The sequence below is a fragment of the Anguilla rostrata genome, chromosome 11, assembly GCF_018555375.3.
Source record: "Anguilla rostrata isolate EN2019 chromosome 11, ASM1855537v3, whole genome shotgun sequence".
Taxonomy (NCBI): Eukaryota; Metazoa; Chordata; class Actinopteri; order Anguilliformes; family Anguillidae; genus Anguilla; species Anguilla rostrata.
The window spans coordinates 31,875,079-31,902,193 of NC_057943.1; the positions used below are offsets into that span (position 1 = coordinate 31,875,079).

The window sequence follows — 27,115 nt, forward strand, 5'->3', positions numbered from 1 at the left end:
CCGTAGGCAGAGGAAGCCATGCCGGGGGGGTGGGGGGGGCATGAGGGGGATTTGCACGTTGCCGTGACGATGCGTCACGTGATGCCGTGTCATTTGGGCCGCGCCGCTTCCAAATGACTTTTGGTGAGACACTGCTCAGGAAAATGCCAACTGTTTCAGTGCAAGAACGAATGGAACCAAAATGGAAACCGGTGAACACTGTCTAAAATGGCCAATATTAATGCCTACAGTGGAGGTCAGTCTGTTGAAGTGCACCAAATACAAAAAACGAATGCTAACACAAAAAAAGTCTTAAACTTCCTGAGTATACAGAAATTTAAATTCCAGACATTGCCAGGGATTATTTTTTTGGGAGGAAGGGTGGTATCGAAAGGGTTTATTTCATAAATATTTGGAACTGACTTCTTCCCAACTTTCACCACAAATGAACAAAACGGAGAGGGAAATATACACCAGTACTGTGTTGATTATCACTACAGAGAAGATCCAGGGTGCGTGTGACGAAGCTGCTTAAATCAGTGAGTGCCCGACAGGACCCCTCTTGTGTCCGCGTGTGAACTTTCGCTTGAAATTCTGTAGTGGTCAAATGCCCATTTTAAGAAAATAAATACGATATTTCCGTGCAGTCCGTGTTAAGCGCTGTCTGTAAACATCTGCGCAGTTCATATTATGTCTGCGCAGATCGTGTGTAAAGTCTGCCTCTCCGCAGGTCACACTGCGTATAAAAAGTGTCTGTTTAATGTCTGCGCAGGAAGTGTAAGGCCAGAGCAGCCTGTGTACAGACTGCACAATCTGCGCAGCCCCTGTAAACTCTGCAGTTTGTAAAGTCTGCGCAGCCCACGTAATGTCTGCGCAGTCCATGTAAACTCTGCACAGTTTGTAAAGTCTGCGCAGCCAAAGTAAACTCTGCACAGTTTGTAAAGTCTGCGCAGCCAAAGTAAACTCTGCACAGTCTGTAAACTCTGCACAGTTTGTAAAGTCTGCGCAGCCCGTGTAGAGTCTGCGCAGCCTGGGTAAAGTCTGCGCTGCGCGTGTAAAGTCTGCGCAGCCCGTGTAGAGCCTGCGCAGCCCCCGGGTAAAGCCTGCCTGTCTGCGGGTCACAGGTCGGGGCTCCTCCCTCCCACCTCCTGGAAGAGCGCGGTGTAGAACTCGGGCTCCAGCTGCTTGTTGCGGTAGCGGCCCGCGATGTCGGCGATCTTGTGCTTGCGCCGCACGTGCGGCGGGCTGTACGAGTCGCACTCCAGCCTCTTCCTCCAGCACACGTTGATCACCGTCTGCCTCACCAGGAAGCCTGGGGAAGAGAGCGCACCGCTGAAGGGCGACCGCAGAGCAGAGCGCCACGCCACGCCCGCCGACCGGAGGGCTTCGGTTCGTTAAGTCTAACCAGAGCTGAAGCTAATCAGGTTTTCAGGGGGGAAAGCAAAGCCCTGTTTGAGCTGGATTAGCTTCGCCGAGGGAGGTTATGCGGTTTGAGTGATTACCGAGAGGATGCGTGATTTTAATCCAGTGCAGTGCCATGAAAATGTATTTGCCCCCTTCCTGATTTCCTCTATTATTGCATATATAAGCTCAGGCTTCAGCCTATACTATATTAAGCTCAGGCTTCAGCCTATACCTTTTATTTCAGTCAGAGAATATTATGTTTTGATTTTGGTTTATTTTTGATACAATGGTATTTGATTACAACTTGGTATTATTTATCCATTTTTTTTTTCATAAATGTATGGTAAAATTGTTGTTAAGACCGAAAAAAAAAAACCGCTGAATGGTTTCAGATCTTTAGACAAAATGTAATATTAGACAAGGGGAACCCGAGTAAACACAAAACACATTTTTTAAACTGGCGTTTCTCTCACCCAGCACTCTCCTGCTGACCACCATCCCGTCCACCAGCGGGATCACCGTGCTCAGCTTCCCCGCCACGCCCTGCAGCCGGATCCGGAACAGGCCCGTCCGCAGGGGCTGGATGAACAGGACCGGCACGTCCTTCTCCGCTCCCAGGGACCTGCCCGGGGAAGGGGCGGAGAGCGAGCTGGGTCGCCGTCGGAAACGCATCTCCTCCCCCAACCGCAACCATTCACTGCGTTTTCTAGAACATCCCGGTAACACTATCACGGCCGCTAATGAGCTAATGAGCACACCCAGGTAAACATGCTAACTCTCGCTGCACCTACAGGCTTCCTGTGAGGAGGGGCCCATATTCACAAAGCTTCTCAGAGTGGGAGCGCTGATCTAGGATCAGTTTAGCCTTCTGGCTCATAATGGATAAGATTAGGAAGTGGGGAAACCTGAATCTCGATCGTCACTGCTACTGCAGGCTTTATGACTACAGCTTTATGACTACGGGCCCTGTGCTTGTGACTGTGAGTGAGGGACATTACCTGCAGGAGGCGCTGTTGTTCAGGGCCGTCTCCAACCCCGTGCTGGTCTCTGCCAGGAGATCTGAGAGGGGGAAACTCTCTAGAAGACAGAATGAGATCAGTGAATATTAGTGGATGTCACAATGAGATCAGTGAATATTAGTGGATATCACAGAATGAGATCAGTGAATATTAGTGGATATCACAGAATGAGATCAGTGGATTTCACAGAATAAGAACAGTGATAATCACAGAACAAGAACAGTGAATATCAGAAGGAGCGAATTTAGGTGAATATCCCAATTTCACCAACCCTTTCCTGGAGCTATTTAAAAAAAACAATTTCTATCAAGTACAGAGCTAAGATACACAACAGCTGCAATGCACCTGAGATTTGAAACAGCTATATTCTGATTACAGATCCTAGGATCCTGGAACAGACGGGCCCTTACCGATGTCATCGAAGCTCTCCACCCAAACCACCAGAACTTTTGTCTCCGGGCCCAGAGGTGGTACCGATTTTCCTGAGGGAAGCTTCTTAGACTTCACCGAGGGGCTCTGAGTACCCAGAAACCAGAGTCAGTCAAACGCTGACACGCTCAACATAAGCCAATCCCATCAGCTCTTCTCAATTAGGAAAAGGATATTGTACAGAACATCACACTGCGACACAAGACAAAAAAAAAAAAGAGGATTGCTAAGCCAGTGACTAAAAGGAAATATGAGGAACAGCGCCCTCTTCTGGCTCAGCGTACCCGCTGCGGGGGTCCCATCAGGTTGTCGGAATGGCTGGGGACGAGGTCCAGCGTCAGGTTCAGCTGTGTGGGCGCAACGGGCGCTGGGTCCATCTGGGAGTCCGTCTCCACGGGGGGCTCGCTGTTTTCTGACGAATCAGCTGCTGGCCCCAAAAAGAACTGTGTGATTCCTGAGTACCCAGTCCAAAGCAGTCTGATTACCAGCCTTCATTTGCACAATACGATACTGGCCATCTCTATACACTGGGAAATCTAGGTCTGTATTTCCAAATCCTAGGTGATCTAATTATCTATTTCTATATCCTGAGTAATCTAGTTGTACATTTCTATATCCTGACATTTCTATATCCTGGGGGATCTAGTTCTATATTTCTATATCCCGGTTGATATAGTTCAATATTACCATTTCCTGGGTGAGCCAGTTCAAAACTTATTTATGAGTGGCCTATCTGTATATTTACATATCCTGGGCTATCAATATCTATACTTCCATAGTCTGGATGATCAGATAATATATTTCTACATCCTGGAAGATCAGATTCTACATGATTGGTCTATTCCTGTATTCCTATATCCTGCCTGGGTGATCGGTGCGTCTACTTCTATATTATAGGTGACCTTTTTGCATTTATTTATGATTTATTTATGTCTGTACAACGTAAGAATGGCGACAAATCAAAGCGACAGGTGATTTTAAACGACGTACGGGAGGAGTCGCTGAAGGTCGGGACCACAAAGGCGATTTCCGTCAGGGCGTCCGCGTAGTACAGCACTCTCTTCTCCCCGTTGAACACGCCCCCTCCGCTGTCTTCCAGCGCTACAGCGTCCTCTGCTGGAACACAGAGGAGCCGTCAGGACCGAAGCGAGAACAGGGAACGCCGGGACGGTGGTGATCAAAGGGCTCTAGCGTGGCACTCCCGGGTCTGGTTAAAACACTTAATCTGAATCACTCTGTGGCACGCTCATTTCAGCGTGGACCGTGCAGCACGTGGTTTGCTGTTCTTTGCATTTAAAAGTTAAGCATGAGAAGTAGAAGGTAGTAGTTATGGTAAAAAAACAACGTGACCACATATAATCCAAACCTCGCTTCGAAAGCAAACAAAACCATCCGAGGCGTCCTCACCCTGTTGCTGGGCCTCTCCGTCCCCGCAGCCGTTGATGGACCAGCTGGTCTCCATGTTCCCCGTCCAGCCGGGGTGTTTGCTCACGTCCACCGGCCAGCCCAGGGACAGCAGGAACTCCAGGAAGTGGGGCTGAACGTTGGCCGAAGAGTCCACGTTCTTCAAGATCTGCAGCCAAACGCGGACACTGTGAGCACCTACATAATGGTAGTGCGCTAATGCTAACATGCTAACGCTAACAAACTAATGCTAACACGCTAATGCTAATACTAACACTAACAAGCCAATGCTAACCCCACAATGAAACAAACTGAAATTTCTCTCCAGTGAATTGAAAACGGCCATAAATGTTTGATCAGGACTTTTCCCCGCAAACGAATGAGGTTGAACTGAAATCGAACTGACCCAAACTCAGGGTACCCTGGCATCTACCTCATGTAACATAAGAATATCAGGAACAGTGTTCTGAACTGAGAATGCTAAAAAATGCTGCAACTGTCCCAAAAGGAACAGACTTCCTCGCTGTGGTAAACACCCACGACCGTCTCACCTCTTGATAGCTCCTCTGCCCCGCCCTCACATAGAAGATAAACACCGTGTCAAAGGGGCGGCAGGGAAGCAGGTCCAGGTACTCGATGTCCTCGAAAAAGCCCGGCAGGGCCGAGTCCAGCGCGACCAGGTGAGGAGGCAGACATCTGTTGGCGGGTTCCTGGAAGAGAAAGGAATGGCGTGTGCTGCATTACAGTCAGTGGCAGTGTGACACAGCGGCGTCGTGACTGGACTCAAAATGGCGACATCTAATAAAATTACTTCAACAGATATGCGACTGTATAAATCCACTTACGTAAAATGTGAGTAACTCCAATTATGATAGAATATTTTAATTTTTATATATTCTGTGTTCATAAGCTGTACTGTGTAAGGATGTAGGTTTTGTTTTAGGGAGGAAAATAAGTTTCTTACTAATTTCAAAACTTGTAATGTGGATGTATGTGTGAATACATGTTTGCGTATATGTGCATTGACTGGGGCGTGCTTATATTAAATAATGGGCGACAAGACTGTACCCCAGAGAGCATATGTTCCTATGCCCCCCACTACTCAGGTTATCACAATGATGTCTTGTGGCCAGGTGGTGGCGCTGTAACACAATTGTTTACTCCTGAACTGTGTGGTCCAGAATAAAAATTATAAAGCTAAAATTTTCTGCCATTTTGAATTTTTCGCAAAACCAACTTTTGTAGACTAGTCTGGGGTCATTTGGCCTATTTGGCCCATTTGACCGGCTTAGCGATGGCCGATCATCATGAAACTTGGAGAGTATATTGAACTCTTGACTCGGTACTACAATGTGAAATTTGGGATCGGTTGGCCATTAGGGGGCACTATAGTAAATACGCAGGTTTTTAAAGAGCATATCTTTGGTTATGATTAATAGAAAATCCTTTCCTAAAAAGATTCTTTCCTAAAACGGAATGGGTAGCTACATGGATCAGCCCATGCAGTGGCATGCATCACCGTGGTGACCCTGGCTGTGGCCACGCCCCTTCCCTCGCCTGCGTACCTTCAAGGCCTCGAGGGAGAGGAAGCCGAGGTGGGAGAGGAAGAGCCGGGCTGTCTGGAACTCCTGGGCGGGGGAGGGGGGCTTGCAGTCGACCTGAGGGTCCGGGAAGGTCTTGCTGTTCCACAGGTCCTGGCGCTGCTGCTCCAGAGAGGACTCGTACTCCACCTGCTGCTCCATCATGCTCTGCAGCCGCTCATGCTGGACCCCCAGCTGCGGATCACAGAGCGCAGGGCTTTGCTTTTCTCCGCTCTCCTCTACGACTGGCCCCAACGCATTGGGGTGGGGCGAGTTTAGGACCAATCAGAGGAGGGTACGCGTTGTGTGTGTGTGAACGATATGACAACCCCTGCCCCTGCACACAGTCCCCAATCCCCACCCCTGCACACAGGCCCCGCCCCCTGCACACAGTCGCCAATCACCACCCGTGTGCACAGTCCCCACCTCCTGCACATAGTTCTTAATCACTACCCCCACACTGTGATATCGTTCAGATGGGTGGGGGGTGTAGGTGTTAAAGGTCAGCTCCCTCTCACCTCCGGGCTGACAATGTCGTCCAGGTCTGGGATGCTCACGTCTGCTTTCACAAAGGGAATGTTATACGCTTCCTCAGGGAAGAACATGTGTTTCACATTGTAGTGGGTTCCCACGTCATTCTTAGGGGACGGCCGGCTCTCAGGAACAAACACCTGAGAGAGAGAGAGAGCGAGAGATAAAGAGAATGTAGAGGGCAAGAGAGAGTGAGACTATAAATAAAAATATAGTTTTTTTCAGTACTAGTTTATTATCAGGTTAGATGGATGATAATTAATTATCTAAAGATTCATATTTTGTTCTACTTTAAATATAAAATAAGTGGAATTTTCAAGAAAACATTTTACTTTATGGTGGCTTTTACCAAATTAAGAATAGTAACACCACATTTAAACATTTAATAACCCACCATCCCAAAGAGTGAACTTAAAAGACTGTATCCATCCTTAAACTCCAAGTACTCGGATTTACCAAGTGTCAGTAAACCAGTGGAGTCCTGCAAGGCTGCTCTGTGATTGGTTCAGGCTCACCTTCTGGCTGGCCCGCGCCGCTCTGGGCTGGTGGTGCAGCTGCATGGTCCAGGCGTGCCTGCCGGACGTCCCGCGGATCAGCACGGTCAGGGACGGGCAGGGGTCTGCTGGGAGTGACACGACTCTTGACTCAAAATGCCAACCCTGCCATTTCATGCACCAACTCAAAATGTTAGCACAAATCCTTATAACAAATGTTAAACCCTGAATCAAATACATGCATTTATTCAAAAACAAACTAAAAAACCTGCCATTTCAAAACACCACGCCATATGATTTCAGCACCAAACCAAACTACCTACCACTTCACCCACTGACTCTAAACAAAGGACCCATCCTGTTCCACACACTGACTCTGAACACAGGACTCAAACTGTTCCACACACTGACTCTAAACAAAGGACCCATCCTGTTCCACACACTGACTCTAAACAAAGGACCCATCTTGTTCCACACACTGACTCTGAACACAGGACTCAAACTGTTCCACACACTGACTCTAAACAAAGGACCCATCTTGTTCCACACACTGACTCTGAACACAGAGCCCATCCTGTTCCACACACTGACTCTGAACACAGAGCCTATACTGTTCCACACACTGACTCTAAACACAGAGCCCATCCTGTTCCACACACTGACTCTAAACACAGAGCCCATCCTGTTCCACACACTGACTCTAAACACAGAGCTCATCCTGTTCCACACACTGACTCTTAACACACAGCCCATCCTTTTCCACACACTGACTCTAAACAGAGCCCACCCTGTTCCACACACTGACTCTAAACACAGAGCTCATCCTGTTCCACACATTGACTCCAAACACAGAGCTCATGGTGTTCCACGCACTGACTCTAAACACAGGAGTCATCCTGTTCCACACACTGACTCCAAACACACAGCCCATCCTGTTCCACACACTGACTCTAAACACAGGACTCATCCTGTTCCACACACTGACTCTGAACACAGAGCCCATCCTGTTCCACACACAGACTCTAAACACAGAGCCCATCCTGTTCCACACACTGACTCTAAACACAGAGCTCATCCTGTTCCACACACTGACTCTAAACACAGAGCTCATCCTGTTCCACACACTGACTCTGAACACAGAGCCCATCCTGTTCCACACACTGACTCTAAACACAGAGTTCATACTGTTCCACACACTGACTCTAAACACAGAGTTCATACTGTTCCACACACTGACTCTAAACACGGAGCCCATCCTGTTCCACACACTGACTCCAAACACAGGACTCATACTGTTCCACACACTGACTCCGAACACAGTGCGCTGCACCAGACTCGCTCACTCTGCTCGTTCCCCAGGGGCTGCTCCAGCATGGCCAGGATGACCGAGCTGTCCAGGACGAAGTAGCGGAAGTTGCTGCGGCCGGTGGCGGACAGCCTGGAGCAGCGGATCAGCGTGTCCTCGTTCAGCAGGCTGCAGGGGGAGGCGGGGCCGCTGGGCGTCGGGAACGCCCCCAGCACCTGCATGATGCTGCAGGAGACACCTACGGTCAGGACGCACTGAGGGCCACTCAATCGCCATCGGGGTCAATGCCATTTCAATGCAGCCCACTCATAAAATGGACTGTATATGAATTCACTCATTCAAAGACCCTCATGGAAAATTACAGGTGCTTACAGGTGCTTTTTATACTGATTTGTTACTGACTTTCAATTCAATTAAGTTCCTGACTTGACCAAATTGAAATGGTGTTGGCCCCTGACCCTAGATTGAACCCATCAATAGAAACAGTTTAACAAGCCTCGGTGAACATTTAATCAATCCTCATTGGCTAGGACTGGTTTTGAAGGGGCGCGTCCTCACCAGGACAGAGTGGCCTCTGCCGCCTCCTTCACCCTCATGGAGGCGGGGTTAAGCTCCTTGTCCCCTTTGTGCTTCACTTCCTGGTCGCCGGTCTTGGATTTGCTCCCCGATATTCCCAGCTCCACGATCTCCAGGACTTCCATTAGGCAGTACTGCAGTGAGAATCGCACAGGTCCGCACTTCAGCTCATCTCATTGTAAAACTGTAGTCTCTATTCAGACAGCCTTCATTTAATGCACAATAAGTGCTTTAAACAGGCAGATAGTGACCAAGCAATGCTGGCTATAAATACTTGCGCTTGTGCAATTTCTAGAAATGCATTCTGGCCAATGAGAGCATGAGGTGCGAGTCTGCCTTCTGAAGGACTGCCAAAGTGATTGACAGGCAGGCCAACCAATGGAGGGACAAGAGGAAGTGAGAGAGGAGTGGACTGGCCAGAGTAAAAATTAAATAAAAATAAAAAGAGTACAGTTGTGCTTAAGTGGCTGGACTGGTCTCAACACATCACCGAAAGTCATCCAAGAGACAAAGAGAGAGTAAAATGGGGAGAGAGAGGGGGGGCGGGCGTACCTTCTCCCCCAGCATGGTCGAATGCTCCGTTAGCCACACGCACAGGCACTGGAAGGCCGCCACTATCATGGAGTGGAGGTCCCGCGAGTGGTGGGGGGCGGGGCGGCTGCACTGGTGCACGATGTAGGCGCACACCGCGCCCACCGCCTGGTTCATGTTCGCTGTGTCGACCCCTGCCTTCACCTGAGGGGCGGGGGGGGGGGGGAGCCCGACCACGAGAAACGACACCGTCGATCACTCGGGCACAGCACACTTGCGTGCTCGTCAAGATTCACTACGCAATCAAGCCTGACTGTGCTCAATCAGCCAAATGTTAATTGGTTCATTGAGTAACTAAGGTGGCAAATACTTTTTCACATGGATGATACAGGTGTTTGATAACCTTTTTCCATTATAAAAATGTGATTAGTGTTTACTGAGTTTCCCTTTGTATTATATTACCTTTTGTCTAAAGGTCTGTAACCATTCAGTGCGACAAATATGCAATAGGAAGGGGGAGAACACTTTTTCGTGGCACCGTATAAGGGGATGTGATAGCACGGTAACGGCAGAAGCCTGTACGAGGCGCGTGGCGTGACGTACCTTGGCCAGGCCGGAGAGCAGCTCCAGGGCGGCCAGGGACACGCTCATGTCGGGCCGCCACTGGGACGACAGCTTCTGGGTCACCAGGTGGATGCACTGGGTGAGCAAGCCGGCGGCCATGTCTGCGGGGAGAAGCACCACGTAACCACCAAAAACCGTGCGCCGGCGAGACGGAGAGCGACTCGGAGACCACCGAGCCACCGCGGGGACCGCGGCGGAGGGGTCCTGCGGCCGCCCTCCGGTTACGGCTTCAAACCGCAAAGATGCCAAATACGGCGGCCAGGATTCAATCAAGTCTGTCCGTCCCTGACTTTAGCGTGAGTTCAATAAACATTCGTCCAAAATTTTAGCCTGGATTCAATCGACAGTTTTTCTTTAAAGGGTAAAGTACCACATAACTACATTGGTACAAGATATTATACCAATTCAGTTTTTTTCCCACAAATTAACCCCTTCGTGCAAGCCCTCTAGTGGCCAGGACGCTGGCGTCCTGAGATTACTCAACTGAGGCATTCATTGCTCCTGTGACCATTGTGTGAGTGGAAACAACTCTGCGTTCTAGCTTTATTAGCACATGATACACTACAACAATGCTAAATACAGAGTTTCACATGCGACCATTAGTCGCGTAGTTCGTCCATTTAACTAGCGCCCCCAAGCCAGTCCCATCTGCAACCACACTGAACAAACCTGACAAACTGGACAATAGCGTCTATCTGGGAACTGTACTATCATTATCAGCAACTAAATATGGACAAAATACACAATTCTATTATCGATGTTATGCTATATTTATATTCTAACACCCCAGCTGAGGGCTTTAGGATATTGCCCTTGAGATTTCTGATGATTTAACTAAAGCTTGATTGACAGGTCAGCTGCTGAAAGGAATAATCAACCACACACACACTTAAATCAGTGCCATCAGGAAACTTCAGCCACTATGGTGAACACAGAAGCCTTCGTCATAATTAACAAAAGCAATAATTAGATTTCAGGGTCATGCTTGCCTATAAATCAACATGCACGCTCACATAAATTGTATACTTGTGTTAGCAGTTTGGTAAGTGATTAAAGAGCTCGCACAGAAGAGGTGCTGTTAAAATCTAAAAGCAGAAATCAGGTTCACACATGCAATAACTAGTGAAAATCAAGCTGCCAAATACCAGCTCTTCCCTAAAATCATAGAACAAGAAGCCAAGATGGAAACTGAGCTTTGTGGCAGAACAAAGGTTCAGGAATGTTTTCCTTCTTACTGCTGAATTGTGTTGTTGGGAGTCATAATTCTAGAAATATCAGCAAAAAAGCCACCATAAATAACACAATTCCAGCATTCTACCACATAAAACATGAAATATGCTAGTAGAAATGTATTCATAAAGGCGGCAAGTCAAGAATTTGACATAAAAATAATGAATCTATTTATTACACATCAAACTGCACAGCATCACTCCAAACATGTAAGTAGGCTTTCACCCAAAGCTATTATGCCAACATACCACTTTGATGAGGTTTACTGAGGAAAAAGAAACATTTACTCAATTTATTTTTTCATTTTTCTTTCCTATTTTACCAAAACGGTTTACAGAAGTAAAATTGACAAGCGTAGACAAACATTAAGTGTTTAAGTGTGAATATGTAAGTGTAAAATATGACAGTAAGTGCAATTGCAGAGCTGTAAAGTGTATGTGTGTTTGTAGATGTGTATAAAGAGTGTGATTGCAGACATGTATAAAAAGTGTAATTATAGATGTGTATAAAGAGTGAGACTGTAGATGTCTAGAGTATGATTGAGATTGTAGATGTGTAGTGTCTGTGTGACTAGATGTGTAGAGTGTGATTGAGATTGTAGATGTGTAGTGTCTGTGTGACTGTAGATGTGTAGAGTGTGATTGTGATTGTAGATGTGTAGAGTGTGCGTGTGACTGTAGATGTGTAGAACGTAACTGTGATTGTAAGATGTGTATAAAGAGCATGACTGTAATGTGTGGAGTGTAAGTGTGATTGTAGCCGTGTAGAGAGCGTGATTGTGACTGTATATGTGTAGAATGTAAGTCAGATTGTAGATGTGTATAAAGAGAGTGACTGTAGATGTGTAGAGTGTGTGATTATAGATGTGTAGAATGTAAGTCAGATTGCAGATGTGTAGACAAAGTGAGGGGTAGCGCCCTCCTGGCCTCAGGCTTACCGTAGTCTCGGTGGAGGGCCTGTGCCATGCGCTCTGCCTCCGGGGTGGTGGCCTCAGAGCTGCCCCCGCTAGCCGTGCTCATACCGCTGCTGTTGCGGCTGTGACTCCTCATGGAAGTGTAGCTGCTGTCCACACTGGCCTGTGGGCAACAGATCACCCATTACCACACACACACATACTGACAGAGCACCCGTTACCATGCACACATACTGACAGAGCCCCTGTTACCCCGGACACATACTGACAGAGGACCCGTTACCATTGACTTGTGCAGGCCCGATCGACGTCGCCGTGGGTGATGCTAGAACCAATTACACACAACCCTGCAGGGCTACTGGCCATGTTTGCCACTGGCAAAGAACCAAGACCAGGCCATGTTTCAATTTAGGACAGTAGTAGAGTACAATGGCCAGAGGTTGCAGGCTCAAATCCCAGGCAGTGCACCGCCACTAAACCCACGAACAAGGTAACTAAGCTGAAATGTGTCAGTGAGCAGTTCTGCTGAATAAATGGATTCTAAAAAAAAGCTGTCTAAGTTACTCTGAATAAGAATGTCTGATACAGGCCTAAAAATGAAAAAAGTGTTTTGCTCCAACCACTGCTCTGTGTGGCCTTGGTGCTATGGGTTAATATTACTTCTGTACTAGTTGGGTACAACTACAAGACATTCTTACCCTGGTCAAAGGCACCTGTCTTATCGACAAATGTCTTACCAAAGCTTACCATTTCATTCTGCGGCCCTATCGATTCTAACAGGGCCGAATCCTGGACAATGTTCAGCATCGCACCTAAACACAGAAATACATGTTATTTACATGTTATTCATTAGCGTGCATGCACGCACACACCCACATTCACACAATGTAGGTTTGCCAAGAGTCAACATTGACTTCTGATTATGTAATGTTGTCCTTCTCCATTCACGCGTGGGAGCGTGTATGCATGCGAGTTTGTGTACTTTCTGGGTGTATAACCGTTGACAAGGCTTCATTTCCTCTTTGTCATTTAAGGAAACCTGAGTCTAGTGTGCAGCTGTGAAGAAGGTTTAAACTGAGATAACTGCAGGGTCTGGCAAAGCAGAAAACCCATTTCTCCTGTGTATTGGTGGTGATGATGAAGTTTACGCAGACAGGAGCCACAAACACACCCAGGACCATATGCGTGTTGTGAGGGTCGGTCTCGGCCTGGAGGGCCCCGATCAGGACTTTGATGAGCCGCACTTTGAGGGACTGGAAGGTGAAGGCCTTGTCCTGGAGGAGCCCGTCGTCGCTTCCCTCCAAAAGGACCTGCGGGAACAGGAAATGGCTGCATATCAGAGCACTGTGTGCTGCCTTTAAATATGCCTGAGTCATCACCAGGTTACCTCACAAAATGAGCACTGTGTGCTGCCTTTAAATATGCCTGTGTCATCACCCAGTTACCTCATAAAATAAGCACTGTGTGCTGCTTTTAAATATGCCTGTGTCATCACCCGGTTACCTCACAAAATAAGTACAAAAGAATATATACTAAATAATAGAAATGTGATATTTTATTCAACTGAAATTTTGAATCCCAAATTTTTGCCCTGAAATCAACAGTTTGTATACTAACCCCTACAGGGCGATTGGGTACTACTCTTTTGGAGACGTACCTCAGGTTAGATAAACAGATAAAAGCATGTAGAATTTACCTCAGATTTGATGTTGCCAAAATGGTGTGGGAGAGGCAGCATAGACAGCACGATACTGATGGAGGACCGCCTCAGTTCAATGGGGTTGACGTAGGCTTTGAACCTGGACAGTTCCCTGTGGAAGGGGTGTACAGGGGTGTACAGATTTAGGCCACCCGTCTTAAGCATGGTTATTAACGTATAAAGAAAACACAACAAGAGCAAAAACTTGCGGTGAATACGACATTAAATGAAAATAATAAACATGTCTGTCCAAGAAAACTAAATTTAATAAAAATTAAACTAAAACTAAAATCTTTGATTCATGGTTGTCGTTTTATTTATTTTTAAATAAAACATTCAAATAAAACATTAAAACATTCATTTTCCAGTCGTTTTTATTCATTTTAGGAAATTAACATAGTATATGTATCGTGAAACAATTTCAGTTTCTAATGCCCATTTGTTATTGATGTTTCCAGTCTTTTTATGTTAAACCCAAGGCTCTCAATTCTAATAGCACATTAATCAAAACGTACATTCTCCCCCGGAAACTGAAACTAAAGCTAAATAATATAAAACTAAACAGACATGGAAATTAAGATAAACACAGAGGACATAAAACTAAACAGACTAACTGAAGTGGAAATTAAATTCAGAAACACAACAGAAGTTCTTCTGCTCTGAAGTTCTTAAGCCCAAAATGGCCAACGGCCCAGCACAAACCAGGAAGACTACTGTGTGGACTGCAGTGCTCTCCTAACCTGTATGCACCACATCATGCTTCGTTTTGCACGTCCCCCCTACAGGGAGGTGTCCCCTCATTTTTCCCCAATTCCTCAGGAAACACTTATTTTTGGAACCTGAAATGTCAGCCTGAGGCGAAGGACTCGGATATGTTGAGCACGCGCACCATAAGAGCGTTCCACGACAACGCCAGAACCAGGCGCTTCCTGATCCATCTGGAAACTATGGAAAAATCTCAGCCCTGTTACTTTGTACAACGCAACCACGGTCAGCTATTCCCCAGCCTGTAGGGCAGTTGGACACAGTGTGCGTTGCTATGGTCAGGACTTCCTGCCAGCCTGTGGGGCATGCCAATACACTGAATCCCAGAGTTTTAATAGGCCACCTGAAAGCCAAACGCTTTATTACTGCAGCGAAAAGCCTCGATCGATCGAGAAGCTTCGTAAAACACTGCAAGGTGTTCCAACAGAACCAACAGCCCTTTAATGGTTCACTTCTTTCAGCTGAGAATGCAAGGCGGAGAAAAGCAGACCGGCTTTCATTCAAAGGCTTAATCAAAACAAACCAACTCTGAGCTCCAGTCAGCCAAAAGCCCAGCCGCTGACACAGGGGTCATTCATGCCCCGCCCACCGCCACACCCACCACCCAATGTCCCGCCCACGGCCCAGCACACCTCCCTGCCCACTCTACCTGTCCGGCAGGATGGTTTCCAAGGCGGAGATGAAGTAGGGGGCCACCAGGTTGATGCCCTTCAGGTCCGAGCAGAAGAGGGCGGAGGAGTTGAGGATGATGCTGGCCAGGACAGGCAGGCAGACCGAGTCCGAGGTCTGAAGGCCCTGGATCAGAACCATGTAGAACCTGAGGAGGAAGAGGAGGAGGAGGAGGAGGGAGCGGGTCCGTCAGAGTGGCCGGGTCCGGTCCAGTTCAGAATTTTGGTGGAGACGCAAAAGTTGACCGCAAAAAAATGATAAATCCACACTCAAAGCGAGCTCAGGACATGGAACCATTTACATACTTTCCCAGCAGCTATTCTTGTTACACCTCAAAAAAATTGCTATTTTGTTTTTGACTATATATATTGACTTTTTGTGACAAATATACAATTTCCTTTTACGTAAATCAACAGAAATCCATCTTTCCACCTCTGTGGAGCTGTAAGGTGGGCGGGACAGGGGCGTGGCTACGGAGGCGTGGCCACAGGGGCGTTACCTGGACAGGTAGATGGGCAGGATCTCCTCGCCGGTCTTCTTGCTGCAGAATATCCTGCAGAGCGTGCCGCAGGCCTCGGCCCGGCCCGCCTCGTAGTTGTCGGGGAACTCGTTGACGTCGAACAGGGGGTTGGAGACCATGGAGCCCGAGGACATGCGGGACCCATTCCGCCGGAGCTCCACGCCCGCCTGGGAGGCCAGGGCTGGGGGCGGGGGGGGGAGAAGAGGAAGGTGGGGCGCGTGAGTGAGGGGGGGTTGTTCGTACATACAGCAGGTGGTGCTGACAGAGAGCTTTGCAAAAATGACCTTCAGCAACATGGCCAGAGTGACCAAAATCACCTACTACTATCTGCTGTGACGGGTGACCGACAAAAATCACCAACTACTGTGATGGGTGACTGACCAAAATCATCATCTAATATGACAAGTGTGTGAACAAAATCACCATCAACCGTGATGGGTGAGTGACCAAAATCTCAACCTACTACGAAGAGGGAGTAACCAAAATCACTGTATACTGCAACGAGAGAGCGACCAAAATCACTGTCAACTGTGACAGGTCTGTTACAGCTGTCAGTGTGGCCAAAAATAGACAGTGTGAGAACATCAGTGTTACCTTCAGGAATTAAAAAATGCAAAAATCTGTTTACCTTGAGAAGCCTGTTACCACAAAAGTGACTAAACCAGCTACACCACAGTTCCTATCACTGTCAGAGAACCACATAATGCTTCAGAAGACCACTTTCGCAGTGCATGTTCTTTCTAAGCTTGTCCCCAAAAATATCTCTATAAAATGTTCTCTCAAGAAAGAGAAGCCATGTGATTACGATTCTTTGGATATCATAGAGCCATTTAGAGTGCATCGGGAATTTAGTGACTTGGGAAACTATGCTCTACACTTCACAGTTAACAGTTCCGGCTTGACAGGGGAACAGTTGCAAGGCCTCTCTGTCAGCACCCAGAAGTTTCCGGAAAAACAGGATGCCACTCACACTGACAATACAGGACAGACAGCCGGGTCATGCAGAAAGCACATACCAACGCAAAACCAACATAATACCAACAAAATAACCAACCCAAAACCAATGTGATACCAATGCAAAATCAATGCAAAACCAAACAACTGGGAAATGGAAAGTAAAGAACAAAAATACTCAATTCTGTGTAAAGGAAAAGGCTTTGTTTTTGTACTTCTTTAAAATGGTTAGTGCAAGCACCTCAGGACACATTGCATGATCACAGACATGGGGACAACATGGGGGGGGCTGGACTGATTGACACAGGATGGGGTGTGATCCAGATGGGGACTGGGGGGGTCTGTCTCCCCCCTCCCCCAAAAAAAGAGCAGTGCAACAATGATGACTCAATGAAAACAATGATAAAGTAAAAAAAATAGGGTTCATGAATAAAAAAAAATGCACAAATAACAAAAAATAAATCACTGCGATTTTAAGAGAAGCTACAAGGTTCCTACTTACAAGATTTATAAGAAAGAAGAATTTGGATAAAAGTTGCTGCAAGATAACAGGAATAAAAATGGGAAAGGAATCAAAACACAGCAGCATTACAAACCTCTTCATATGAAATCGTAACTCAAATTTTGTTTTAGTTGGCATATTTCCAGGCTGAAGACATTTTAAAATTTGATCTCAGTCAAATTTAGCTCACTATATTCAGAATTTAAGTTTCAGTTCCCTGGAAAAAGCCAATCAATAATCACTATCAAGGTCCTGAATATGTAAAAGTTTTCAATGTTTCTGATTGGATGCTCCAAGCCACAAGACTGATTTGTTTATAATTGAGGGGTAACTACAAGGCCCTTCATTAGTTTTAGACAGCCAGCAAGTTAGCTGAAGCCACCGGACAGGTAGTGTTATTACACAGCCAGAAATTCAAGCATGCAGACTGGTAAACTAAAAATCAAATCAACTCACAGAGGACAGACACAGCATTAAAGACATCCTTAACTGCTATATACAGACACATGACCACCTCTTCAACACGGTGGTCCTGCAGTTGCTCGGAATATTTATGACACCAGTATATTTAAATAATCTGGGAATGGTCACCAAATCTCACACATTTCCACATCGACAACAGATACACACTGGGAAAGCCTGGTCCCAGATCAGCACCCCTGCTCTGACACACATCATTAAGCCTCATTTCTGCAGACATGTCCTCATACCCATTTATATGCCCTGTTCGGGATTCCCTGAATGGTTCACTGCGAGAGCAGGGGGGTGGCATTTGCTTGTTTGTTTGAGTCGCTGAACTCTTTTTTTTGCAACAGATGAAAGACAGACAGAGGAACCCATTTACAGAAGCAGGCTGGTCTGCGTGGCCACTGGCTAACAGACACCCTTGAGGGTGCTGGCTTTAATCTAAAAAAAACAAAGAAAAAAAAGCGTATAGTTTATTGCAATTCGTTTTACAAATGCTATCACCATTTTTTTGAAGGGCTCTGTGTTTTCAAAGGTTCTGCAAAGCCCCCCCTGGGATTGAAGAAAGACGCTTTTCTGCAGAGGTCTGCCGGTGTTCCTCACTTTTAATAGAAACGAGGTGCACCCCATTAGAGGAAAAACAGCGTCTCTGTTCAAGAGGCAAAAATAGGATCGCTCTCGAGATCAGACGCGTCACGAGGACACAAACAGCATTCAGCAGCCGTGGTCTGGTTAACCACTGACACGGAAAAACACAGTATCTCTGCTGTGAAACCACAAGTACTGTGAGTACTCTGCTTTCTGAACTTCAGAAAAAAGAGCATTGAACTATGATGGCAGAACTTCAAACCCTGCCCGTACGACACCATGTTTACCGTTCTGGTAGACGAGCAGATTGGCGGGAGAGAGGGCACGCGACCGAGCGTAGCACAACGTTTCTTAATTTGAATTAAAACGAACTGATGGCGGCGTGGCGGTCGGAACCCACAGGGCGGCCCTCACCGGTCATGCTGTGGTCCTTGTTGACGCCGTTGGAGAGCTTGCAGTGCACCAGCGCGGCGTCGAACAGCCACTGCCCGAAGAGGTTGAGGATGCTGTTGACCTTCGGCCTGGAAGGGGCGGGCGGGGGGCGGGGCTCCGCGCTGGCCTGGCTGGGGCTGGACAGCGGAGAGGTGGAGCTCTGCTGCGAGGCTTTAGGGTGGGAGAGGTTTCCCTGGGAAAGCGACACGGCGCGTGGAAATTCAACCACAGCCGATAAAGAAGTGCATCCACGCTAGCGTAGCCAAAGCTACGGGTACTGCAAAACTCCCTTCCTCCCACACTGGTCACATGGCGAAATGTTCAGTGTTAAATTAGCTCTGATTGAGTCATTTTTATTCTGAGAGAGCAGATGTGATCCTTCCTGAACTAACAAAACATTTCACGCTGGGAGAGAGGCTCGTACAGTTCTGCTGGTTTAATTGTTAATCGACTACTGGGCTAATTACATTACAAGAAGCTAAAACACAAACAAGCGCACACACAGAACCAAACACACATGCAGCCCTTCACGCACACACAGACCTGGAGATACACACACACCAGCAGATGCATATAGACACACACACACACACCTGCAGGGACTCCCCTTCTCCAACTTAACTGAGCAGTACGTGTTTATTAGAACACTATTTTGTTAATTAGACGCAGATAAACCGTAAGGTTCCCTATGGTCCATCCTGTAAATTGGGGACACCGTGGGCCCGAACGGTTCTGACCAAGCCCAACCGGGGGCGGGACTTACCGTGGAGCCCTTGCTGGAGTTTCTGCTGACCACGGTGGGCCTGTGTCTGCGGTTGGGCGGGGGCGTGGTCGCCGTGGTGGCAGGGGGCTGGGTCATGCTCAGTCTGTTGACGGGTGTGGGCGGGGAACTGTCCGACTTGAGCCGTGAGACCCCTGGGGGGGGCAAGTTGGGATGGCGATCAAAATGGACGACGTGCACTGAACTTATCACTGTGCTCCAATAGAGCTACATCACCTCAGTTCAGCAGCACTGGTACGACAACATCTCCCACACAACTCAGACCAATTCAAAAGAACAATCCAGAAGAACTGTGCCAAACATCCAAATGTTCCGCATCCAGCCACAGGTTTCTAAGCAAACTCACTGCTGTGATCATCTAGAAGGTTCCCCAGAAAAACAATGGGCCTTTGTGACTACAGACAGACAGACAGGAACTAAAAGTTTTTCCTAAAGACTGTACGCCATTGTGTTATAACAGGATATGTACTGTATCCTGACACCCTTATCAGGCGGCTAAGTAGTCTATTGCGACACCCTTATCAGGATATGCAGTGATTATGTGAATCGTGATTAGCAACAGTAACAAGTGCTTGATGTTTTAAAAAAATCAATAAAAAAAAAGTAATTTCTTTTCTAGAAAATATCAAAATAATGGCACACTCCACAATAGCAGGCATTTTATATCACAGTACTCTACAGCACGCTGCACGTCAGTTTTTTGGGGCTGGCCCTAGGTGCTGTTTGGGGGGTTCAGTAACACAGCTGTGGGAGCCCTTACCTAAAAAGGCGTCCACCAGGCAGCTGACCCCCCGCATGGCCCTGAAGAAGATCTGGGGGAGCTGCTTGAGGCAGGGGTGCTGGATGATCTCCGGGGGGACCCCGCTCACGTTCAGAAGCTGCTCCTGGAACTTGGGCGTGGTGCTGACGATGGCCGGGTTGCTCAGGTCCACCGGATTGCTGGAGGAAAGTAAGAATCACAACGTGAGGACTCCCATTCCCCCTATTCAATCTGACCGCAAAGCGGTTTCAGCAACTTTCACTCATTTTACACTGAAACTGAGCAAACTGCATTGCACTCCGATTGAATAGGAGTCTTTAGGCTGTGTTGTTAATTGAAAACTCGTTAAAATAAACCTTTATTATGATTTAACAAAAATTCTGAAATTTTTATTTATTTTTTAAATTAAAAAAAAACCCATTTTTACTTAAATCAAATTTCAAGTTTTAAGTTTAGAATTTGTCTTGAAGTCTTGAAATGAAACCTCTGGCACTGCCATATATTAGTTACAGCCCTGCTACATATTGAAGCAATTTAAAGGGTCTTTCATAATTTGCCTTTCAAAACAGGCATTACAGTATGGTCCAGTTTACTCATATGTGGAACAAGATGGCGGAAAGTGAGGTGGGAAGGTGATACTGGAAGGGGCATCGCTGTGTGCAGCCGTGCTTCAGCGTCACCGTTCTGTAACCTCAGCATGTGCAGGAAGCGGAACCACGTCTGGGCCACGCAGTCGTTGTCCATCTCAGCCGGGATCAGGTTGGCGTCCTCGTCCGGAACTTTGAACGCAGGAAACGAGGGACCGTAGGTGAACCGCAGAAGCCTGAATTACAAAAAAATTAATTTTAAAAAACACACAAACGTAAAAATCACATTTCCATTCCTGAAAGAAACCTCCCCTATTCTATTTTTTACAGCATTCACTGAACTATTTTCACTGAGTAATTCTGCTGACTGAACATTCCAGTGAACTTTTAGTGTATTTTAAGTAGAAGTGTAATTGAAATTACCATATATTTTAGGTTTGGATGAAGAAAAATTTTATGTATTGTCTTATTTCCTGTTATAGTGTTATTGTAAGAACTCTGAACATGGTGTCTCCATATAATGGTCATAGGGCTTGTTACCCAGGCAAAGATTAAGCTTAGTCTTGGACTAATAACATATCCCCAATGGTGATAACCACTGAAAAAGAAAACGTCTTGGAATAGTCTTGGACTAGGCTTAATCCTTGCTGAGAAACTGGCCCATATAGTTTAATTACAACATTCACTGTAAATAATTAAGTCTAAAATGACCTTCTTCATAACACATTTGCAGGGTGTGTAGTTGGCAGGGTGATCTTTTATTGTACCCTGTTCCACATGGTGCTCATAGTCCACAGTGTTCACGTCCTGTATGCGGAAGTCACCTGGAAGTGAGGGCGGAGATGACCTTGCTCCACTGGTCCACCACGGGGGAGTGGTGCCTCCAGTTAGCCAGCATCTCCCTGGCGGTTTTCCAGTACGGCGGGGTGGGGAAACAGCGAGCGCAGGCCAGGAGCCACACCTCCAGGAGCACGCTCACCAGCTTCTCCGCCAGCTTCTCCGCGATGCCACCTGCGTGGGAGGGCACACTTAATCACCAACCCTACTGACAGCACGCTTTGTGTGAATAACCACGCATTGTTTTCTCCACGGTGACAGCTGCTTTTTATGCACCGCTTTTAAAAGCCACAGTTTCAGAGCAGTGGCTGACAGACAGATCAGAGATCTCATCATCGGTGCACAAAATAAACCGTGAGTCCATTCTTTGCTTTGTGCAGTCTAAATAAACCTGCAAAAGCCTCTCAGCTGTGGGCACAAAGGTCTAAAACTGAACAGCCACAGAGCTAAACTAAACCGGTAGCACCACAACGAAGCCATTTCGAAATCCACCTGTGACAAAATGTTCTCATTACCCACAGGAAGTGCATATGTAATGACTTCGAACAGGGTTTTTTTTTTTCATTGTTTCCAGCTATAAAGGTTGTTTTGTAAACTATAGTTCCCAGGATCCCTTTTTGAATTTCCTACAACAAAACAGGGCTTAATAAAATAGGCCTATGATGTTGCTGTCATCACCTTTTGCATAGAAACCAGAGAGGAGCTACACCAATCATGGAGCACACTGCTTAGGGATGGGCAAACAAAACTAAATAAATTTTAAAAAATCACTAAATGGTTACCCGATGCTAGGAGACAAGGAGGGAATTGAAAGGATAGCGTGGCCGCTACACGGCTCGTCACACACAGTCACTGCCGCGTGTTTATGTCTTACGTGATTTTTCCAGTTCTGTTGGAGTGTGTTAGCTCAGTTTAATAAAGCGTACATTTGACTATTTTCTGACTTCCGCTTAAAGTGAGTAGGGATGACAATCGACTGGAAAATCGAGAGCTTTGCCTTTTGGCTCAGTTCCTTCCTCACCGCCGTCCAACACGACGCCCGCATTGCTGCAGCCACTGCAACTACAAGGCAGTCAAATTTCCTGTACCTTTTACACTGCTAGTGAATAAGACCCTGAGATACTTAAACTCCTCCACCTGGGGCAGTTGCTCCCCCCCCCTCCATATTTTCCCAGGAGTGGACCATGGCCACAGACTTGGAGTTGCTGATCCTCATCCCGACCGCATCACACTCAGCTGCAAACCGTTCCAGTGCGCATCGAAGACCATAGTACGATGAGGCCAAGAGGACGACATCATCTGCAAACAGCAGAGATGCCACTCCTATGTCCCCAAACCAGACACGCTCAGTCTGCGTCATGATACCCTGTCCATGAACACCAGGAACAGGAGAGAAGAGACAAGGCGCACCCTCGGTGGAGTCTGACATCCACTTTGAACATGGTTGGCTTAATGCTGAGAATGCGAAGACAGCTCTCGCTCCAAGTATACAGGGACCGAATGGCTCGCAATAGTGACCCTGATACCCCATACTCCCCCAGCACCTCCCACAAGATACCCCAAGGAACACAGTCATATGCCTTCTCCAAATCCACAAAACAAATGCAAACTGGATAAGCAAATTCCCAAATTCTCAATTTACCAGTCGCCTTTCATCCCTACTCTCACCCACGGTCATGAGCTATGGGTAGTGACCGAAATAGAGAGGTCGCAAACACAAGCAGCCGAAATGGGGTTTATCGGCAGGGTGCCGGGTGCTGTGACATCACTAATGTCAGACAAGTCGCTGTGACATCACTACCATCAGACCGCTCACCGTGACATCACTAACGTCAGTGACACCGGTAAACCTGGGGAAAGGGGGTGGGGCCTAGCGCTGACTGACCTCCCACGGTGGGCGGGGCCAGCAGCGTGTCGCTGATGCGCAGGAGGAAGAGGAGCAGGACCTCCCAGGTCTCCCGCGCCATGCTGCCCGACTCCCGCGCCAGCTTCTGCACCGCCACCAGCACGTGGTGGCACAGCCGATAGTGACTCGGGCTGTACTGCTCAGACCTGAGGGGGAGCAGGAGAGAGAGGGGGAGAGGGAGAGGGAGAGAGGGAGCAAGAGAAAGAGAGAGAGAGAGAGAGAGGGAGAGGGGAAGAGAGGGAGGGAGGGACAGAGAGAGAGACAGAGGGAGGGAGGGAGAGAGAAACGGGGGGGAGGGAGGGAGAGCAAGGAGGGGGTGTAACAGACAGAGAGGAAAACGAATAGCAAAAAACAAAAAAGCAAGAGAAAGGGATGGGTAAGTGAGAGAAAGAGAGAAATTGAGGGGTAGCGGAGATGAAGAGAAAGACATAAAAAGAGAGTGGGGGAAAGAATCTGTTCATTACCTTATGGGAGACTAAAATGGAGTTCTGGAACAGACAACAAACAGAGAAAAGAGCCTTTCAAAACTCTTCGGTGTGAGCACATGCGGGAAGGCAGCGCAGTACCTGGGCAGGAAGAGGTTGTACAGGTGCTTGAGGATGGTCTGGACGTACAGGTTGGGCTCCTTGGCGACGGGCTGGGGGATGGGGCCGCGGGGGGAGCTCAGGGCCATCATCCAGTCCGTGTACACGTCCACGCACATCTTCACCGTCTCGCTGTCCGGGGGGAGAGTCAGGCCGTAGCACAGCACCTCCATCGTCCATTTCACCTGCACCATACACAGAGACACAGGGCTGTTCACCTGTGCATCTAACAAAGAGAGAGAGAAAGAGACAGACAGACAGACAGACAGACAGACAGACTGTGCGCACATCCACATGCCGTTTTAGCCAATCAGACAGCTCAGAGCAACACACTGGAGATGCTGTCAGTCAGGAGGAAGAGAAACAGTCAATAAAAACCATTCAGTGAAAATGACCATGAAGGAACCTGCAAAAACCCCAGCAGCCCCTCTCACGGCATACTGCTACTGAGAGTCCCTACACACCACAGCACAGGCAAACAGGAGAGCCCACTCCAAAAAGCAGTTCATTCTGATCAAATGATACAGACTGAGAGAAAAAGACAATACTCATATGTGCAGTCCTTCAGTACTTTAGTGAGGCTAGTTGTACACATTTTTTTTTTTTGCTTTAAGAGCCGGCTAGTAGGACGTTAGACCATCAGACGTTCACCTCTTTGTCGGTTTTGAGGACGCCGTCGGAGACGGGAGCCGCCGCCAGGGGGCGCACCACCGCGTTGGCCACTTCGCGCCCCACCGCCGGGGGGTAGCTGTGCAGGACGCTCAGGTGCCCCTGGTCGCCCAGAACCGCCAGATGCAAGGACCGCCAGTCTGAGTACATGATGCCTCTCCTCTACTCAGTCTGATAGCTGCCTGCAAGGAAACGTCAATCTTCGCTCAGTACCGGTCTTCGCGGTTTACGACAGTAAACGAAGAATACGACAGATAATGCTAACGAGCTACACTCTGAATAGGTTATTAAAGTTCACTGGGTAAAAACGAAGGAAGTGCTCGACTTCCTTGTTTTTTTCTTTTTTTTCTTCTTATTTTATTTGCAAATATAGCATACAACAAAGGGTATTGCTAGTGACACCTACAGAACAAATATCCATCACTGCACCACATATTAACATAAATCACACCAAGTATACGCTAAAAGCATGTAGCCTACGAAGAGAGGAGAAAGGGAAAAAGATCAATGTCAGATGGTTTGCATAGCAAGCTCATAATTCATTAGAAGACTTCATTCTCCTTTTTGACAAAACCGACAAGTGTTGTTCACATCAGTAAACGCAGATACCATACAATTGCATTTGTATATCTTGTGCGATATTTTAAAATGAACAACTTGAACATTATTTGGTATGCAATATCTATAAGGTACCAACCAAGCTCTTTTACAAATAGCATCAGGTAAATAAGAGATCCAAAAAAAACTTGCCCCCAGGAGGCATAATCTTATCATGCAAAAAATCACTAAAGCTCGACTTAATTGTAGGCTACGTGCGTGCGCAAAAATAACCTTAATACCAAATGTTACCAAAAGAGGGTATCACAGACTATTATTAAAACTTATGACAGCAAGTGCTCACCAGAGAAAGATGGAAAAACCAAGGCAATTGTAGAATACTAGATCTGAATATTTGTGGTTAGTACAGAAAGTATGTACATCTGAAAAAGTACCAGCTTTTGACTAACACTACAGTCAATAAAATCTGCCCAACTGTAAAAAGCCAGCTTAGTCCTACATGCTGTAGGCTAACATCATGCACAAGCTGATCCCAAGTACAAAATGTTTTAAAACGACGCCACTTGCACGCGTTTCTACAATGTAAAGTTGACTGAAGATGTCGCGAAACGCTTTCATCTTGGTAGTGATCAGTGTGCCAACGATAACAGAAAACAGAACAGAGGACCCAGGTTCCAGTTCAAAGGATTTAAACAGCATTTACGGTCAGTTCAGAAAAACTGAGTCCTGTGTCATGTGTGAACTCCTCACATCGTCGGTGACTCTGTGTTCCTCATTTCCTGGCGTGGCAAGAAAAATGACAGGGCACCAAAACAGAATGGGCGAATTAAGCTACGCTTTTAATCGAGGAGGTTCTGTAGACATGAATGTATGGTATGAATTGTGTTTTGTTTAACTTTCAAACTCGTTTATCTAGTAAAACGCCTTGGAGAAAAAATCTCGAAGCACTAGGTCAGACAAGGAAATGTGTCAGTAGTGCAATGTCAATCTTGACATTTGCAATTAAACAGCGTTTTTGGTTGTTCAGCATGTAAGACATCTATTAAAGTTTAATCCATTTCCGAATATGTACGTTACAGCTGCAGTATCTAGCTAAACTTCACCTACACTATTGTGGCACCGGCGCAAATTTTGAAATCTGCGCCGCTGTCAGTGTCACGATTTTATCCAAAAATTTGGCAGCTGGTTAACGGACAACCAGATAACGCTACTCGTCCTAACGTTTGTATTAAGGTTAAGGTTATTTAAAATATCACCGCATTTGCTAGACTACCATGAGCCTACGAAGCTGACAGCCGGGCGGTTGATGCCGAAGGTCGGAAGACAAGCTGCTGCTCAGGTGATTATCCGACAGCTAGGAACAAGTAACAAGCTAGCACTGCCTGGCTTAGCCGTCTACTGGCAATATCCGCGTCCCACCAGCAAACGCGGGACTATGCTGCAGTTAATATGCGAAATTCGATCTCCCAATGTCGGTTTCATTGAGTGAAGAAGGCCGCAATGCGGGTGAAATATCTAAGGTTAGCTTAGCTGCTAATTGTAACTAAAAACACACCTCAGGCTTATTCGCTAAAGCTCAGTCGCCTACCTGTGCAAGAGGAAAAGATTGTCATTTCTTCACAAGAAGGACGCAATTTCTAGAGCAGAGTCTCACAGCTCCATAACTCCTGTCATCGGACAAACGAAAAGCTTTTGCTGGACCATCTCCGTCCGGCGGAGCCCGGTACTGTCACCCGTGAGTCTCCGCTGACTCCTGGATGTAGCAACGACAGAACTGTTCAACGCCAGCAACCACAGAACAGTTCTGTGGTAGGAACGA

At 47.1% G+C, this 27,115-nt stretch overlaps 1 protein-coding gene across 11 annotated transcripts; it reads right to left on the bottom strand.

The window, feature by feature from the left end:
• Window positions 1-27,115, bottom strand: LOC135234616 (ral GTPase-activating protein subunit beta-like). 11 transcript variants are annotated; one of them, XM_064299406.1, is made up of 31 exons: window positions 26,885-27,115; window positions 24,721-24,920; window positions 24,052-24,254; window positions 23,465-23,631; window positions 21,567-21,753; window positions 20,847-20,978; window positions 20,156-20,334; window positions 19,378-19,529; window positions 18,597-18,807; window positions 17,130-17,165; window positions 15,653-15,854; window positions 15,134-15,301; window positions 13,717-13,831; window positions 13,192-13,330; window positions 12,768-12,832; window positions 12,045-12,183; window positions 9,857-9,978; window positions 9,275-9,457; window positions 8,705-8,856; window positions 8,184-8,371; window positions 6,862-6,965; window positions 6,334-6,486; window positions 5,801-6,010; window positions 4,787-4,945; window positions 4,239-4,404; window positions 3,822-3,944; window positions 3,116-3,255; window positions 2,813-2,918; window positions 2,382-2,460; window positions 1,857-2,005; window positions 1-1,291 (listed from the first exon to the last, which is right to left on the bottom strand). In XM_064299406.1, the coding sequence occupies exons 2-31, from the start codon at window positions 24,886-24,888 to the stop codon at window positions 1,098-1,100; spliced, it is 4,491 nt and encodes a 1,496-aa protein (XP_064155476.1). In that variant the 5' UTR covers window positions 24,889-24,920; window positions 26,885-27,115; the 3' UTR covers window positions 1-1,097. The 11 variants fall into 11 exon arrangements, with proteins under 11 accessions (XP_064155476.1, XP_064155480.1, XP_064155473.1 ...); XM_064299410.1 differs by having other exon boundaries at window positions 3,822-3,947; XM_064299403.1 differs by having other exon boundaries at window positions 3,116-3,258; window positions 3,822-3,947.

What these genes read in the sequence shown, in the direction of transcription:
- LOC135234616 (XM_064299399.1), bottom strand. Translation starts at nt 24,888, where the DNA reads ATGTACTCAGACTGGCGGTCCTTGCATCTGGCGGTTCTGGGCGACCAG. An exon ending in TAGGGCCGCAGAATGAAATG is followed by an intron (nt 12,184 to 12,767) that starts GTAAGCTTTGGT and finishes TGTTGCCCACAG; the next exon opens with GCCAGTGTGGACAGCAGCTA. An exon ending in TGATGGGACCCCCGCAGCGG is followed by an intron (nt 2,919 to 3,115) that starts GTACGCTGAGCC and finishes CTGGGTACTCAG; the next exon opens with AGCCCCTCGGTGAAGTCTAA.